The sequence below is a fragment of the Eulemur rufifrons genome, chromosome 6, assembly GCF_041146395.1.
Source record: "Eulemur rufifrons isolate Redbay chromosome 6, OSU_ERuf_1, whole genome shotgun sequence".
Lineage (NCBI taxonomy): Eukaryota > Metazoa > Chordata > Mammalia > Primates > Lemuridae > Eulemur > Eulemur rufifrons.
The window spans coordinates 90,533,089-90,549,813 of record NC_090988.1 but is presented as its reverse complement, the minus strand read 5'-3'; the positions used below and the strand labels follow the sequence as shown (position 1 = coordinate 90,549,813).

Sequence of the window (16,725 nt, the reverse complement as noted above, 5' to 3'; positions counted from 1 at the left end):
ATATATCATGTGTCCTTATGAACAGGGGTTTTCTTTAGCAATTTATGTTTGACATGGTTGCTGCAAGAATTAGTTGTGAAATAAAATATATAAGCACCGGGCAGAACTCCCTGGCAGATAGAAAGCTCTCAATAAGGCCAGGTGCGGTGGTTCACTCCTGTAATCCTAGCACTCTGGGAGGCCAAGGCAGGCAGATTGTTTGAGCTCAGGAGTTCAAGACCAGCCTCAGCAAGAGCAAGACCCCATCTCTACTAAAAATAGAAAGAAATTATAGAGACAGCTAAAAATATATATAGAAAAATTAGCCGGGCATGGTGGTGCATGCCTAGAGTCCCAGCTACTCGGGAGGCTGAGGCAGGAGGATTGCTTGAGCCCAGGAGTTTGAGGTTGCTGTGAGCTACGCTGACGCCACTGCACTCTAGCCTGGGCAACAGAGTGAGACTCTGTCTCAAAAAAAAAAAAAAAGAAAGAAAGAAAGCTCTCAATAAATAGTAGCTATTTTTAGCTCAGATTTCCTAGTATTTGTTTACATTTCTTTCTGATTTCTCTTTACCCCTCAACCAAAGAGAGAAATAGTTGATAACAAATTGCCTCCTCTTCCCTCTCCAGATAAAACCCACACCCTAGGATCGTGGATTACAAGGCAATCCATGGGTTACATGGAAAAGCATAGGTAGGTAAATGATGGTCAGGCTACTAACTATATACAATTTCATCTTCTAACATAAGGCCCCAATGGGAGAACTCTGACAAGGACAAAATAATAAATCAGACAGATCCTAGACCAGCTATTGCTAAGAGCTCAAAGTCACATCACAAGGGCCTCCTTTCCATACTCACTTTGGACCCCCAATTGGTACTGCATGAAATCCCAGAGAGGGAAGGCCAGAAAGAACTTTACCACACGCCTGTCCAGCCCTCTCTTTTCTACAGAATCAGAAGCTGAGCCTGAGGGAGGGAAAGTGACTTGCCCTACATCACACAGCAATTTGGAGCCTCTATTTCATATTCAATGAACCTGAGAAATCTTTCTGGATAGAGCATTACTTACGGTCTCTGGATAACATTCAACCTTAGAGCAAGGACTTGAACATGAAGGTTCTTCTCCGTCCTCAGGCTCAGGAAAATTGTCTTCCTCCGTCGCAAGAAGCATCTCTCAGAGGGATGTCCAGGGCTGAAGAGACTAAAGGGGAGTGGCCAGAAACACAGGGGGTCTCTTCAGAACAGGAATCCTCCACCCACTGGGCTCCTGTATCTGCACTGGAGGCGCCCAGCTAGGCAAAACCACTTCATCTCCACTAAGGCGCCAGGGGAAAAAAAAAATCAAAGAAACTCTACAGCTGAAAGGAATTTGTAGACCATTAATTCAATCTCCTTAGTTTTCACATGATGCAACTAAGGGCCAGAGAGTCTAATTGACTTCTCAATGTCACAGTCTAGTTACTGATCAAGTCTCTGAGTTACAAATAAATGCCATTTCCAAGATACTGTGATTCCTTTCTAGGGATCCTGATTTGGTGGTTTTTATTGCCAATTAACAAGTAAATTTTGCTTCCACCCAACAAAATTCCCTGGGTCCTCTGATCTTTAATAAAATGAATAGCCTTTGGTGATGTGCATAAATTACAAAGGAAAGGATTCAGGAAATCAGTTCCATGGCCAATCTTTGGATCAACTATTGAGAAACAGAAAGAAAGAAAACCCTACTGTAATCAGTTAACCAGTGATTTTTAGATCTATTTTTTAGTTTACAAAACCCACTCACTCACTAGTAGACCAAGGATTGTTTTTCAATATTAAGATGCTTCAAGTATTTAAAATAAACTGAGCCTACACTGTGATCAGGGATCAAATTTCCCCATGGAATTTCTTGTCGCTAGTGTTGAAACTTTGCCAAGAAACTGAGTTAGAAGTAGTTGCAAAATGTGTTTCAAAGTAATATGGAGATACTTCAAAGAACTAAAAGTAGAACTACCATTTGATCTAGCAATCCCATTACTGGTCATGCACACAAAGGGGAAAAAGACATGCTGTAAAAAAGACATCTGCACTAGAACATTTATAGCAGCACAATTCACAATTGCAAAGATGTGGAAACAGCCCAAGTGCCCATCAATACATGAGTGAAATAATAAAATGTCCTATATATATCCCATGGATTACTATTCAGCCATAAAAAATGGTGAACTAATAACTCTTATACTAACCTGGATGGAACTGGAGACCATTCTTCTAAGTGAAGTATCACAAGAATGGGAAAACAACCACCACAAGTAATCACCATTAAATTGGAATTAATTGATCAACACGTATGTGTACATATGGAAATAAAACTCATCAGAAATCAAGCAGATGGGAGAGAGGAGGACGGGATGGGTAAATTCACACCTAAAGGGTACAATGCACATTATCTGAGGGATGGGCACACTTATAACTTTGACTCAAATAGTACAAAAGCAATTTATGTAACCAAAACGTTTGTAACTCTATAATATTCTAAAATTGAAAAAAAGCAAATACAAAATTTAAAAAAAAGAATTTCTTTGTATTAATGTAGAAAAATCTTCAAGGTACACCGTTAATAAAGCAAGTTTCAGATCCATTTATAGAGTGTATTATTATTCATGTAACAGATAGAGATAAATGGGGACATATATATTACACTTGACTTTGCTTAAACTGAAAGAAATCTACAAAACGTGGAAAAGCTAAAGTGGAAAGCAGGGATGGAGAAAGGAATGGAATGAAACTTTTCACTCATGTACCTTTTTATTTGGTTTATTTTTTAACCTTTATGACTACATTACCTTTGCACAAAGTTAAATTAAAACTTTAAGTAATTTTTCAAAGAAAATGTGTATTTAATGGTGTAGGATAATCTAAACGCAAAAACAATGGAATAAATCAATAGAAAAAAATGAATTACCCTGATTTGATCATTACACTTTATATACACATGTAAAACTATCACTCAGTATTCCACAAATATGTACAGTTATTACGTGTCAACCAAAAAGGAAAAAAGATTAAATTGTAAAAACTGACAAATTTTACTATACACAAATGTAAAGAAAGCTTTAAACATTGAAAACTTTGTAAATAAGACTCAAAGCCAATTAAACATGAAAACACCCATCCTCACAAAGAATCAAAAACATGTGAACTATACAATAAGTTGTCTATCTAATTTGAAGAATATTTTTAACTTTTTATTGTAAAATAATTTGACTTCCAAAAAAGTTGCAAAAATACTATAAAAAATCTCTTGTTTTTGCTTAATCCAGATTCCGCAAATATTAGTATTTTGCCACATTCTCCCCATCCTCCATTCTCTCAAGAAATAGATATACAAACAGATGGATAGAATTTTTTCTGATACAATGGAAATCAGGAGAAGTGGGTCAAAGGATACAAACTTGTAGGTGTGTAGGATAAGTCTAGAAATCTAACATGCAGCATGAGGACTACAGTTAATAATATTGTGTCATATACTGGAAATTGGCTAAGAGGTAGATTTTAGGTACTCTTACCACAAAAAAGAGCTAACTTTGGAGGTATGTTAATTTGCCTGACTATACTAGTCACTTCACTGTGTTCTATATATGTATACAAAACAGCATGTTCTTTACCTTAAATATATATGATAAAAATAATAATTTTGCTGCTATAAACATTCAGATACAGGTGTCTTTTTTATAGAATGACTTTTGTTCTTTGGGGTAGATGCCCAATGATGGGATTGCTGGATCGAATGGTAGGTCTACTTGAATCTGTTTAAGGTATCTCCATATTGCTTTCCACAGAGGTTGCATTAGTTTGCAGTCCCACCAGCAGTGTATGAGTGTTCCTATCTCTCCCCATCCACGACAACATTTATTGTTATGGGACTTTTTGGTAAAGGCTACTCTCACTGGAGTTAAATGATATCTCATTGTGGTTTTGATTTGCATTTCCCTGATGATTAGAGATGTTGAGCATTTTTTCATATGTTGTTGGCCATTCTTCTCTCTTCTTTTGAAAAATTTCTATTCATGTCCTTTGCCCACTTTTTGATAGGGTTGTTTGATTTTTTTCTTGCTGATTTTCCTGAGTTCTAAATAGATTCTAGTTATCAGTCCTTTATCGGATGTGTAGCATGAAAAAATTTTTTGCCATTCTGTAGGTTGTCTGTTTGCTCTTGTGACAGTTTCCTTGGCTGTGCAGAAGCTTTTTAATTTAATCAGGTCCCATTTATTTATTTTTGTTGTTGCTGTGATTGCCTTTGGGGTCTTGTTCGTAAATTCTTTGCCTAGGCCAACGTCTAGAAGAGTTTTTCCAACATTTTCTTTTAGAATTCTTACAGTTTCCTGCCTTAGGTTTAAGTCTGTTATCCACTGTGTGTTGATTTTTGTGAGAGATGAGAGGTGGGGATCTTGTTTCAGTCTTCTACAAGTGGCTATCCAATTTTCCCAGCATCATTTATTGAATAAGGATTCTTTTCCCCAGTGTATGTTCCCCAGCAAAAACATCTTGCTTTGCCAAAGATGAGATGGCTATATGAGGATGGTTTTATATCTGGGTTCTCAGTTCTGTTCCATTGTTTTATGTCTCTGTTCTTGTGCCAGTACCATACTGTTTTAGTTACTATAGCCTTGTAGTATATCTTGAAGTCTGATAAATTGATGCCTCCCAGTTGTTTCTTTTTGCATAGGATCGCTTTTGCTGTACGGGGTCTTCTCTAGTTCCATACGAAGCGCAAAATTATTTTTTCTGTATCTGTGAAAAATGATATTAGTATTTCAATAGGGATTGCATTGAATATGTAGATCACTTTGGGAAGTATAGACATTTTAACAATGTTGATTCTGCGGACCCATGAGCATGGTATGGTTTTCCGCCTGTTTACATCCTCTGCTATTTCCTTCCAGAGTGTTTTGTAGTTCTCCCTGTAGAGGTCTTTTACCTCCTTAGTTAAATATATTCCTAGGTACTTTATTTTCCTTGTTGCTATTGTGAAGGATATTGAGTCTTTGATTGGGTTGTCAGTTTGACCATTGCTGGAATATACAAATGATACTGATTTGTACATATTGATTTTGTAAACTGAGACCTTGCTGAATTTTTTTTATCAATTCGAGTAGTCTCATGGCAGAATATTTGTGATTTTCTAGATATAAGATCAGATCACCAGCAAAGAGCAATAATTTGATCTCTTCTGCCCCCATTTGTATGCCCTTGATTTCCTTCTCTTGTCTGAGTGCTCCGTCTAGGACTTCCAGCACTATGTTGAATAGACGTGGTGATAGAGGGCAAGCTTGTCTGCTTCCAGTTCTAAGTGGGAATGCTTTCAATTTGTCCCCATTCAGTATGATGTTGGCTGTGGGTTTGTCATGTATGGCTTTTATTATATTTAGGTAAGTCCCATATATGCCTATTTTGTTAAATGTTCTTGTCATAAAAGGGTGCTGAATTTTGTCAAATGCTTTTCTGCATCTATTGAGAGGATCATATGGTCTTCATTTTGACTTCTATTTACGTGTTGAATTACATTTATAGATTTGCATATGTTGAACCATCCCTGCATCTCAGGGGTGAAGCCCATTTGGTTGTGATGGATAATTTTTTTGATAAGCACCTGAATTTGCTTTGCTAGAATTTTGTTGAGAATTTTTGCATCTATATTCATAACGGATATTGGCTATAGTAACTAAAACTGCATGGTACTGGCACAAGAACAGAGACATAGAGTAATGGAAAAGAACTGAGAACCCAGATATAAAACCATCCTCATATAGCCATCTCATCTTTGGCAAAGCAGACAAAAACATACTCTGGGGAAAAGAATCCTTATTCAATAAATGATGCTTGGAAAATTGGATAGCCACATGTAGAAGACTGAAACAAGATCCTCACCTCTCACCTCTCACAAAAATCAACACACAGTGGATAACAGACTTAAACCTAAGGCAGGAAACTATAAGAATTCTAGAAGAAAATGTTGGAAAAACTCTTCTAGACATTGGCCTAGGCAAAGAATTTATGAACAAGACCCCAAAGGCAATCACAGCAACAACAAAAATAAATAAATGGGACTTGATCCAATTAAAAAGCTTCTGTATAGCCAAGGAACCTATCACAAGAGCAAAAAGACAACATACAGAATCAGAGAAAATATTCGTATGCTACACACTGGATAAACGGCTGATAACTAGAATTTATACACACCTCAGGAAAATCACCTAGAAAAGATCAAACAACCCTATCAAAAAGTGGGCAAAGGACATGAATAGAAACTTTTCAAATGAAAGTACGCTAATGGCTAACAAACATGAAAAAATGCTCAACATCTCTAATCATCAGGGAAATGCAAATCAAAACCACAATGAGATATCACTTAACTCCAGTGAGAATGGCCTTTATCAAAAAGTCCCAAAACAATACAGGTTGGCGTGGATGCGAAGAGACAGGAACACTCAAACACTGCTGGTGGGACTGCAAACTAGTGCAACCCCTATGGAAAGCAATAGGGAGATACCTTAAACAGATTCAAGTAGACCTACCATTCGATCCAGCAATCCCATTATTGGGCATCTACCCAAAAGAACAAAAGTCATTCTATAAAAAAGACACCTGCACCCGAATGTTTATAGCAGCATAATTCACAATTGCAAAGATGTGGAAACAACCCAAATGCCCATCAATTCATGAGTGGATTAGTAAAATGTGGTATATGTATACCATGGAATATTACTCAGCTATAATAAATAATGGTGATATAGAATCCCTTTTGTTCTCCTGGAGAAGGTTGGAACCCATTCTATTAAGTGAAGTATCACAAGAATGGAAAAACCAGCACCACATGTACTCACTATGAAATTGACATTAACTGATCAACACTTAAGTGCACATATAGTAGTTACATTCATCAGGTTAGGGCAGATGGGAGAGGGGGAGGGGATGTATATATTCACACCTAATGGGAGCAGAGTGGACCATCTTGGGGGAGGACACACTTGAAGCTCTGACTCGGGTGGGGCAAAGGCAATATAGGTAACCTAAATATTTGTACTCCATAATATGCTAAAAGAAAAAATAACAAAACAAAGCAAATTCACCACAGTATTATTTATGATGTCAAAAAATCAGTAAATCCTTAAGACAAAATACTTCACAAGTGACTAAAATGAAGTTTGTGAAGATGGACACCACGTAGAATAACACTAGTCCTAACAAGTCCTGTGAACTTCCCTTCAACCCATTCTGCTCCTTCAGTTTGGACTCAGCATCATCCCAAACCAAAGGATCAAATCCAAGACTCGAACTCTATTTCTCATCCACTTTCATTGTCCTGATCCACAGCCTCTTCATGGCCTTCTTCACTTCAGCATTTCTCAGGGAGTAGATGACAGGGTTGAGGAGTGGGGTTACCACTGTGTAGAACACGGCCACCATCTTGTCGACAGTCAGAGTGGCAGAAGGCCTCAGGTATATGAAGACGCAGGGCCCAAAGAACAAGATAACCACAGTGACATGGGACCCACAGGTGGAGAGGGCTTTGCGCCGCCCCTTCGAGCTCCGGATCCTCAGATGGAGCAAGATGACCCCATAGGATGCTAAGAGGACCACAAAGCTGATCACAGACAGGGTCCCCCCATTGGCAACAATCAGCAGACCAATGAGGAAGGTGTCAGAGCAGGCAAGCTTGAGAAGGGGAAGCACGTCACAGAAATAGTGGTCGATCACGTTGGGGCCACAGAAGGGCAGGTGGAAAATGAGAAGGACTTGGGAAATGGAATGCACGAAGCCTCCCACCCATGCTGTTCCCACCAGGACAGCACACACCTGCCGGTTCATGATGGTGGTGTAGTTGAGGGGCTTGCAGATGGCCACGTAGTGGTCATAGGCCATCACGGTGAGCAGGAAAATCTCAGTGCCACCAAAGAAGTGGATGAAGAAAAGCTGTGTCATGCAGCCCCACAGAGATATGGCTTTCCTTTCAGCCAGCAGATCTGAGATGAGTTTGGGGACTGTAGTGGAGGAGTAGCAGATTTCCACGAAGGACAGGTAGCTGAGGAAGAAATACATGGGGGAACCAAGACTCCTGCTGCTCATGACAGTGAGCACAATGAGAAAGTTCCCCAGCACAACTGCTGTGTACAGGAGCAGAAATACCACAAAGCAAACTCTCTGAACCCCTTGGTTGGGAGAAAGTCCCACAAAAATGAATTCACTCACGTTGTGTGTGTTAGCCATGAGGTTGCCACCAAGAGGCTGCAGTTGGGTGATGTGATCTGAAATGATACAAAAAAAGACTTCTTTTCTAAGTGAATGAATTACATAAAAGCCCTTGCATGTCTGAGAAGCTTGTGAGCGGGATATTGAAAGATGGGTAGGAGTTAGTTATGCGTAGAAGGAGGGAAGAGCATTCTAAGAAGGCAGACAGCAGGTGCGAATGCACCTTGTGTGGCTGGAATAAAGGGGAGAGTAGCAAAAAAATAAAGTCATAATTAGAGATTAGCAGCAATTTTTGAAGGAGCAAATTAGGGACTTTGGGGTTGATCCTGCAGACAATGGGCAATCATCAGGAATGTTCATCAACTGTGGAGTAGACTCACTTTGTAGAAGGTGGACTAGTGGGAACAGGCCAGAGGAGGGGACCTATTAGGAAGTAAGTCACCTCTGGATGATGTTAGCTGTCTTTCTATTGCCTTTAAATGTTTTCAATAATCTTTTGCCTGCAGCTCTCCTTCATCCCACTTCTCCCTGATCGTGTTCAATCCTTGGTTTGCAGAACAGTGTCCTCAACCTCTCCACACACCCTTTACAGTCTTCACAAGAGATGTCCCTGGGGCACCTCGGCTCACGGGATTAGAACACCATGACCCAGAAGGAAACCACTGATAGAACTTAACAGTTACAGAAACAAAGAAAGGGCAGAGACCAGCCCTAAACTATCAGATCAGCTGGCGAATTCTACCAAGAAGCTGTTCACAGACGAAAGCACTGCTAGCAGTCTGCACTCCTGAGCTCACAGTCAAGTTTTTTCAGGTAGTATCTATGTAATACTCAGAAAGTTCCTTAACCCCTCAGAGACTCAAAGTCTATGTAACTGCACATGCAGGTAATACCTGCCTCACAGGTAGATGCCATAAATCCACTCCCAGCCCCATCCCAGGATAAGTTCAATTCCGAGTCCACTGTGCTGCCTTGGATTCCTCTGAGAGACTGGAAATCCATCTCCCCAATCTGCAGCCCCTCACCGCCAGTGGCCCCTCTTATCTCAGAAAATTTTGGAATAATGGCACTAACCACACTGAGTTCTAATTGTTTTACGTGGCCGTCTGTCCCACTGGGGTGTGAGCTTCCTGAGGGCAGAGGTTAGAGCTCGCTCACCACTCCATCTCCAGTGCTTACGGAAGCGCCTGCCATGAAACAGCATTCGGTGAATGCAGACAGAACGAACGAGCAGGGGATACATATCTTCCCTACGCTTCTTACCACAGTATTCGGTTACTGCAGGTGTTCAGTAAATACCGAAAGAACAAAGGTCCCCAGGACAGAGACCCTGCCTTCTCCATCCCTGACTCCCAGGGCCCAGCACTTGCACTTGCACTTGCCTCAAAGATGGACCCACTCAGGAGCACTTTGCAAAATGTCATGTGTGCCTGGCACCATTCCCTTTTCTTTCAAAGTAGAATCGATCAGCACATGCAAAAGAAGCCCATGGTCACAAAACAAAACTCACCCCAGTGTCTCTGTGGCTCTGCTGTTCTCACCACAATTACCTTCTGTGTTCTGACCACGGAGATGCAAATAACGCCCTGAGAGCAGCCCTGGCTCACGCAGCTTTCCCAGTTAACCAGTTGAGAAGCCTTACATTGGCCCAGCTACCAAACAGAGCGCCTGCCCTGCCGGAGGCCCCAGATGGAGGATCTGCTCCCTGCAGCCTCAGGCTTGGGAATGCTGAGACTAAGCCGCTGGGGTCTCGGTTCCACTGCATTTAAAACAAGAGCAAGGCAGACTTGCCTCCCAGGTGTTCCACAGAGAGCCAAGAACTCTGGCAGCTCAGCCCTGAGTTCACACTACTTAAGGGACACCAGGGAGAAGGTGTGATCAGGTGAGAGAGGCTGGGTCCCCAGAAGGCCATACCCCTTCTGTTCCTAATCAGGCAGACTAAATCCTGGGAAGCAGAAACTCACACTCCTTGTAAGAAACAACTTGTGGGAAACAACTCAAACCTGTAGGAAAAGCTCAAACTTCCTTGTTGGAAACAACTTCAGAAATAAGCAGGAAATGGGAAAAAATTAAATTCACCTAAAGTTCACTGAGCACTTGTTATGCATGGGCTGCTCAGAGGCAGTGAGATACAGCTCTTGCTTCTCGTGAGCGCCATCCTGTGGCTTCATATAAAATAACAGTGTTCAAAAGGGCGGATATGACGTTTAGGTTCTCAACCAGAAGCAATTTTGCTCCCCAAAGGACATTTGGCAATACCTGGAGACTTGTTCTGTTGTCACAACTTGGCCTCTAGTGCTTAGAGCGCAGGGACGCTGTGAATCCTCCTGCAATGCATATGACAGTCCCCTACAGCAAAGAATTATCTGACCCAAAGGGTCAGCAGTGCTGCTGCTGAGATACCCTGGTATAAATGAAAGAAAATTTGCGCTGAATTGATGATCACTGAAACTGGCTGTTGAACACATGGGAGTTCATTACACTGCTTTGACCACACCTGTGTATGTTTTAAATTTTCTAGAACAAAAGGTTTCAAAAATGCCATATGAGCATTTTGTAAAATGAAAGGTACACTGTCCCAGTGCTACTAACAAATATTCTTAATTCAGCCTTGATTAAAATTAGAGTTGAAACAATATTCCACAAGTTCCAACTAATGATTAATAAGAAAACAGTAAGACATTTTTAGATTTCACAAAAAGTTTGGCATTTTCCTTTTGAGTATGCAAACACTGAATTCACCATTAGCCTTTAGAAAGAAACACAAGGAAGATTAGCAAATAATTACATAAAAGCTCCAAGTATTTAAGTAAAACCTATTTTTATTCTGTAATATGTCATCACGAAGGTGGGTTTCATTGAAAGTCTGTCAGCAAAATCTTTTCCATATGGAAAGATTTGGTTTAATAAATCTAAGGGAGATATTCTTAAACATTAGTCTAGGAATGTTTGTTATAGAAAACTACAGTTGTTAAAATATTTGTGGTATAAAACCAATTATTTGCCTACAATTATAAATTGTATCGTAAGAAATTGATTTTAATTCCTAACCTGGTGAAGATTAACCCATTGACTGTGACCTCATTCCTCCATTTCTAATTAAACCTGCCATCATAAAAGATGGTCAGGCACTTTTAGAATTAAGAATATATCTAGGCCGGGCATGGTGGCTCACGCCTGTAATCCTAGCACTCTGGGAGGCTGAGGCAGGAGGATCGCTCAAGGTCAGGAATTCGAGACCACCCTGAGCAAGAGTGAGAACCGTCTCTACTAAAAATAGAAAGCAATTAGCCAAACAACTAAAAATAGAAAAAATTAGCCAGGCATGGTGGTGCATATCTGTAGTCCCAGCTACCCAGGAGGCTGAGGCAGAAGGATCGCTTGAGCCCAGGAGTTTGAGGTTGCTATGAGCTAAGCTGACACCACGGCACTCTAGCCCAGGCAAGAGAGTGAGACTCTGTCTCAAAAAACAAACAAACAAACAAACAAAAAAACAACATATAACAAAGCTGCGGTAATTAAAACACTAAGGTACTGGCACAAAGACAGACATAGACCAATGGAACAGCACAGAGAGCCCAGAAACAAATCCAGGCATGTACAATTTACTTATTTTTGACAAGAATGCCAAGAATATAAAATGAGGAAAGGATAATCTCTTCAATATATGGTGTTAGGAAAACTGGATGTTTACATGTGAAAGAATGAAATTGGGCCCTTATTTCATCCTCCATACAAAAATCAATTTAAAGTGGTTGAAAGACTTAAATGTACCACCACCCACATGGGAGATTAAGCCGGGGGACCCGACATAATTTACACTGCTGGGAAGGGGTGAAAACAGCAGGACAAAGACAACCCGAGAGGATCATCCCATAGGGTGCTTGAACACCCCATAGGCAACTCAGGGCCAACACTCTTATCCCCAGCACAGTCAGGGATTGATCTTTGGGAACCTGGGGACAGGCCAGCAAGCAAGGCCCAATACCCCAGGGACTGGATCGAGAGGTCAGATGAGAAGGAATCAGCAAAAGAACTCTGAAAGTATGAAAATTCAGAGCAAAAGGTCACCCCCAAAAGGAAACAACTCTTTACTAATGGATACCAACCAAAATGAAAATATCAAAATGAGAGATAAAGAATTCCAAATTTACATTATAAGGAAGCTCAACAAAATACATGAGAAAATGAAAAACAAACACAAAGAAACCACAAGAATAATACAGGAAATGAAATATTAGGTACCCCATAATATGCTGAAATTTTTAAAAAATAATTTAAAAAAAGAAACAGCTTTATTGAGGTATAATTTGCATATCATATGATTCACACACTGTAAAGTGGACATTTCAATAATATTAAGTAACTTTATAGAGTTATAAAACCATCACCACAATACAGTTGTAGAACATTTGGGGGGGGGAGCAATTCAAATTCTATATTTGTTTTTTTGGTTGTTGTTGTTTCATATCACCATATTACAGGGGTACAAATGTTTAGGTTACATATATTGCCTTTGCCCCACCCAAGTCAGAGCTTCAAGCGTGCCCATCCCCCATACAGTGCACACCGCACCCATTCGGTGTGAATATACCCATCCCCTTCTCCCCCCTCCCATCCGCCCGACACCCGATGAATGTTATTCCTATATATGCACTTAAGTGTTGATCAGTTAATACCAATTTGACGCTGAGTACATGTGGTACTTGTTTTTCCATTCTTGTGATACTTCGCTTAGTAGAATGGGCTCCAGCTTTATCCAGGATAATATAAGAGATGCTAAATCACCAATGGTTTTTTGTGGCTGAGCAGTACTCCATGGTATACATATACCACATTTTATTAATTCACTCATGTATTCATGGGCACTTGGGTTGTTTCCACATCTTTGCAATTGTCATTTGTGCTGCTATAAATGTTCTAGTGCAGAAGTCTTTTTTATAGAATGTCTTTTTTTCCTTTGGGTAGATGCCCAGTAATGGGATTGCTGGATCAAATGGTAGTTTTACTTGTAGCTCCTTGAGGTATCTCCATATTACTTTCTACAGAGGTTGTACTAGTTTACAGTCCCACCAGCAGTGTATGGGTGTTCCTAGCACTCCACATCCATGCCAATATTTATTGTTTTGGGACTTTTTGATAAAGGCCATTCTCACTGGAGTTAAGTGATATCTCATTGTGGTTTTGATTTGCATCTCCCAAGGCAGGAAAATTGTTTAAGATGATGCCACTGCACTTCAGCCTGGGCAACAGAGTGAGACCCTGTCTCCAAGAAAAATCATTTTAACCATCAGTTTGACAAAAAATGTAAAAGGTTGAGAATATCCATTGCTGGTACAGTATACGACAATGGCACCTTCTTATTGTCAGTGGGCATGTAAGTTAGTTACTGGGGCAGAGACCACCAAGCATCCACCAAGACCTACTCTTCCCTCCTTTAGGCACACAGCTAGAACACATTGCTGGCTACTAGTGCAGTGAGGAATACAGATAAATAAGTTCTCTCCAATAGAACGTGAGATGTGATATGGGCCACTCTCGGGTCTGACCACAGAATCCTCCCATGCACACACTCCATGCCCTTCCTCTTCCACTGCCTGGATGTAGATAATGCTGAGATTTTAGCAGATGTCCCTAAATCACAGTGTAGGGAAGAACCACCCACCAACCTGATGCTGCCCAGAACTGTTACCTGATATTGGTCAAGCCCTTGGAGTTTTCTGGATCATCCACTACCATGGCTTCACTTAACTTAATGAACTGAGTTGTTTAACTATTTTAGCAGGGCAATTTTGCCTCCTTTGAAATGTAATATGTTGCAGAGCTGTGGAAACAACCCAAGCACCCATCAATATGCAAGCGGATTCATAAAATGTGGTATATGTATACCATGGAGTTCTACTCAGCCACAAAAAACAATGGTGATCTAGCACCTCTTGTATTATCCTGGACAGAGCTGGAGCCCATTCTTCTACGTGAAGTATCACAAGAATGGAAAAACAAGCTCCATATGTGCTCACCATTAAATTGGTACTAATCGATCAACACACATGCACATACAGAAGTAACGTTCATCAGGTGTCAGGCAGGTGGGAGGGGGAGGAGGGGTTGGGTAAATTCACACCTAACGGGTGCAGTGTGCCCTGAGGGATGGGCACGCTTGTAGCTGTGACTCTGGCAGTGCAAAGGCAATTTATCTAACCAAAGCGTTTGTACCCCCATAATATTCTGGAATAAAAATAAACAAATAAATAAACTACCATAGGTCAAACACCAAAAAAAAAAAAAAAAGAAAGAAAAAATTCATCCAAGTTGTTGCATGTATCAATAGTTCCTTTCTTTTTATTGTTGAGTGGTATTCCATGGTGTGGCTGTACCACAGTTTGTTTATTCTTCTGCCATCTGTGGGACATTTGAGTTGTTTCCATCTTTCGGTTGTTATGAATAAATCTGCTATAAGCATTAGAAATGATGTAATATGTGCATCCCAGGGACCCAGCAATTATCTTCCTCGTTACCTCTCCTAAAGCAGTATCACAAATGGAATGTGATACAAAGAGAGATGCATACAAAGAAAGACATTGCAGCAATGCTAATGAAGCATTGTTTGTAATGTACCCCCAAAATTTCCACTTAAACACAATAGAACACTGCCTATTTGGAACAGTATAATTAGCTCAATCTTGAGATTGACACACACACACATTTGGGGCCATGTGTAAAATAAAATGCTGTGAAACAGTTAAAAGAATGGATATATCTACATATGCTGACATTGAAAGAGCTCCAAAACATACTGTTAAGTTAATTTTTAAAAAAAGGAAAAAACAAGTTGCAAAACAATATGCCTAGTGTAACACCACAAGTGTGAAACGGAAATACTTATTGATTGAATCCTTGTTGCTTCCACCAACCCTCACAACTCAGACATTGGCCTCTTTGGATTAAGCAGAAAATGTTCTCTGCTGCGACAGTGATCACCAAGGGGAGAAAAGGGCCAATTAGTTCTGTGCTCTGTGAGTTCAATGATCAGTCAGCCCTCTGCCTTCTGGGCCTGCACCCAGACTTTATGGCACGGTGACAACCTTTGGCAATTAATGACACCCTAAGGAGCTGAGCCAAAGAGTTAGGAAAAGTTTTGAAAGAAGAAAACTAATGTCATCCTTCGGGGACTCTTCAGAGCCGACTGAGAACTTCTTTTACCTCGTTGAGATTCCCCAGAGCTTCAGGTGTGTAATTGAAGGCACGATGGGAGTCTGGGAGAGCACATTCTCACTGACTGTGCCACGGTGACCCAGGACTCAGGGTTCCAGATTCCGCCTGTAAATATGCTGTGATTAAAACCAAGACACAGTGTCCTACCAATACCCTTGTTAGGTCCATAGCAAACATTAAGAAGCAGCTGGGATGGGTGCCGATGCAGGACCCGGCTTTCCTACTTTACCTACTTTTCTACTCTATTTCTTTCCCCTCTACTGCTAGACAGGTCGCTCTGGGAGGGAGGAGGATGGTGCCATTTATGGGATCCCTGGTATGTGCCAGGCACTCTGCTGAGCACCGTATCCAATGCCCTGACTGACGTGGCAGGGAATGCCAGTACTCGCCGACATGCACAGCTTTCTCCTTCCTGGGCATGCAGCTAAATGCTATTTCTCTACCAATGCAATGCGGATGAATGCGATGAATGTGGATGAATGCGGATGAATGTGGAAAGGACACACGGCAGTCCCTCGGTATCCACGGGGGATGGGTTCCAGGCCCCCGGTGGACACAGAAATCTACAGATGCTCAAATTCCTTACATAAAATTTGCATATAACCTACACACATCCTCCTGTATACTTTAAGTCATCTGGATTACTTGTAATACCTAATATAATATAAATGCTATGTAAATAGTTATACTGTGTTTTTTGTTTTATTATTTTTTATCGTTGTACTGTTATTTTTTATCAATTTTTTTTCCTAACATTTTGATCCTTAGTTGATTGAATCCATGGATGCCGAACTCGGGGATACAGAGGGCCGATTGTGTGTCACTCCCAAACCTGCCCCATACAAACTTGTCACACATTGCCTTTGGCTTCCTCTTCCTCGGCTACCCACTCAATGGTGACATTCTGAGCGACCTTGAGGGATTTGGGTTAAAGGCTGTAGAACCTCTACCAGCCTAGATCCTTGACTAGCTGCCGGCCACAGGAAACTGCGACGTGGGTCTTAAGTCACGGAGACCTGGGGTTGGTGGTTATAACAGCAGTGGGTTTACTCCAAGTCATGCAATCCATTTCACCACCTGGAAAATACACATTCAATCACATTTTTTATCTACCCAACTAACGGCTCATGGCCTCACCTGCCTTATTAGCGGGATGTCCGTTATCTCTCACATCATGCCCATCCCCATCTGTCTCTTCCACCTGAGCCTGCGTCTGGAATTGGCCTCCACCGGGATAAAACACAGGCTTCCCCCTCCACTGGTCCCCATCTCAGAAAGAAGACAAAAGAGGAAAAT

The 16,725-nt window shown here is 40.9% G+C and overlaps 1 protein-coding gene across 1 annotated transcript; it reads right to left on the bottom strand.

Annotated features, from left to right (window-relative positions):
- Positions 1–7,302: 7,302 nt before the first annotated feature.
- On the bottom strand, positions 7,303–8,232 carry OR4X2 (olfactory receptor family 4 subfamily X member 2). Its single transcript, XM_069469893.1, has one exon. The coding sequence runs from the start codon at positions 8,230–8,232 to the stop codon at positions 7,303–7,305; it is 930 nt and encodes a 309-aa protein (XP_069325994.1).
- Positions 8,233–16,725: the final 8,493 nt, after the last annotated feature.

Bases quoted from the DNA above. Each gene is read 5' to 3' on its own strand.
- OR4X2 (XM_069469893.1), bottom strand. From the start codon at position 8,232: ATGGCTAACACACACAACGTGAGTGAATTCATTTTTGTGGGACTTTCT.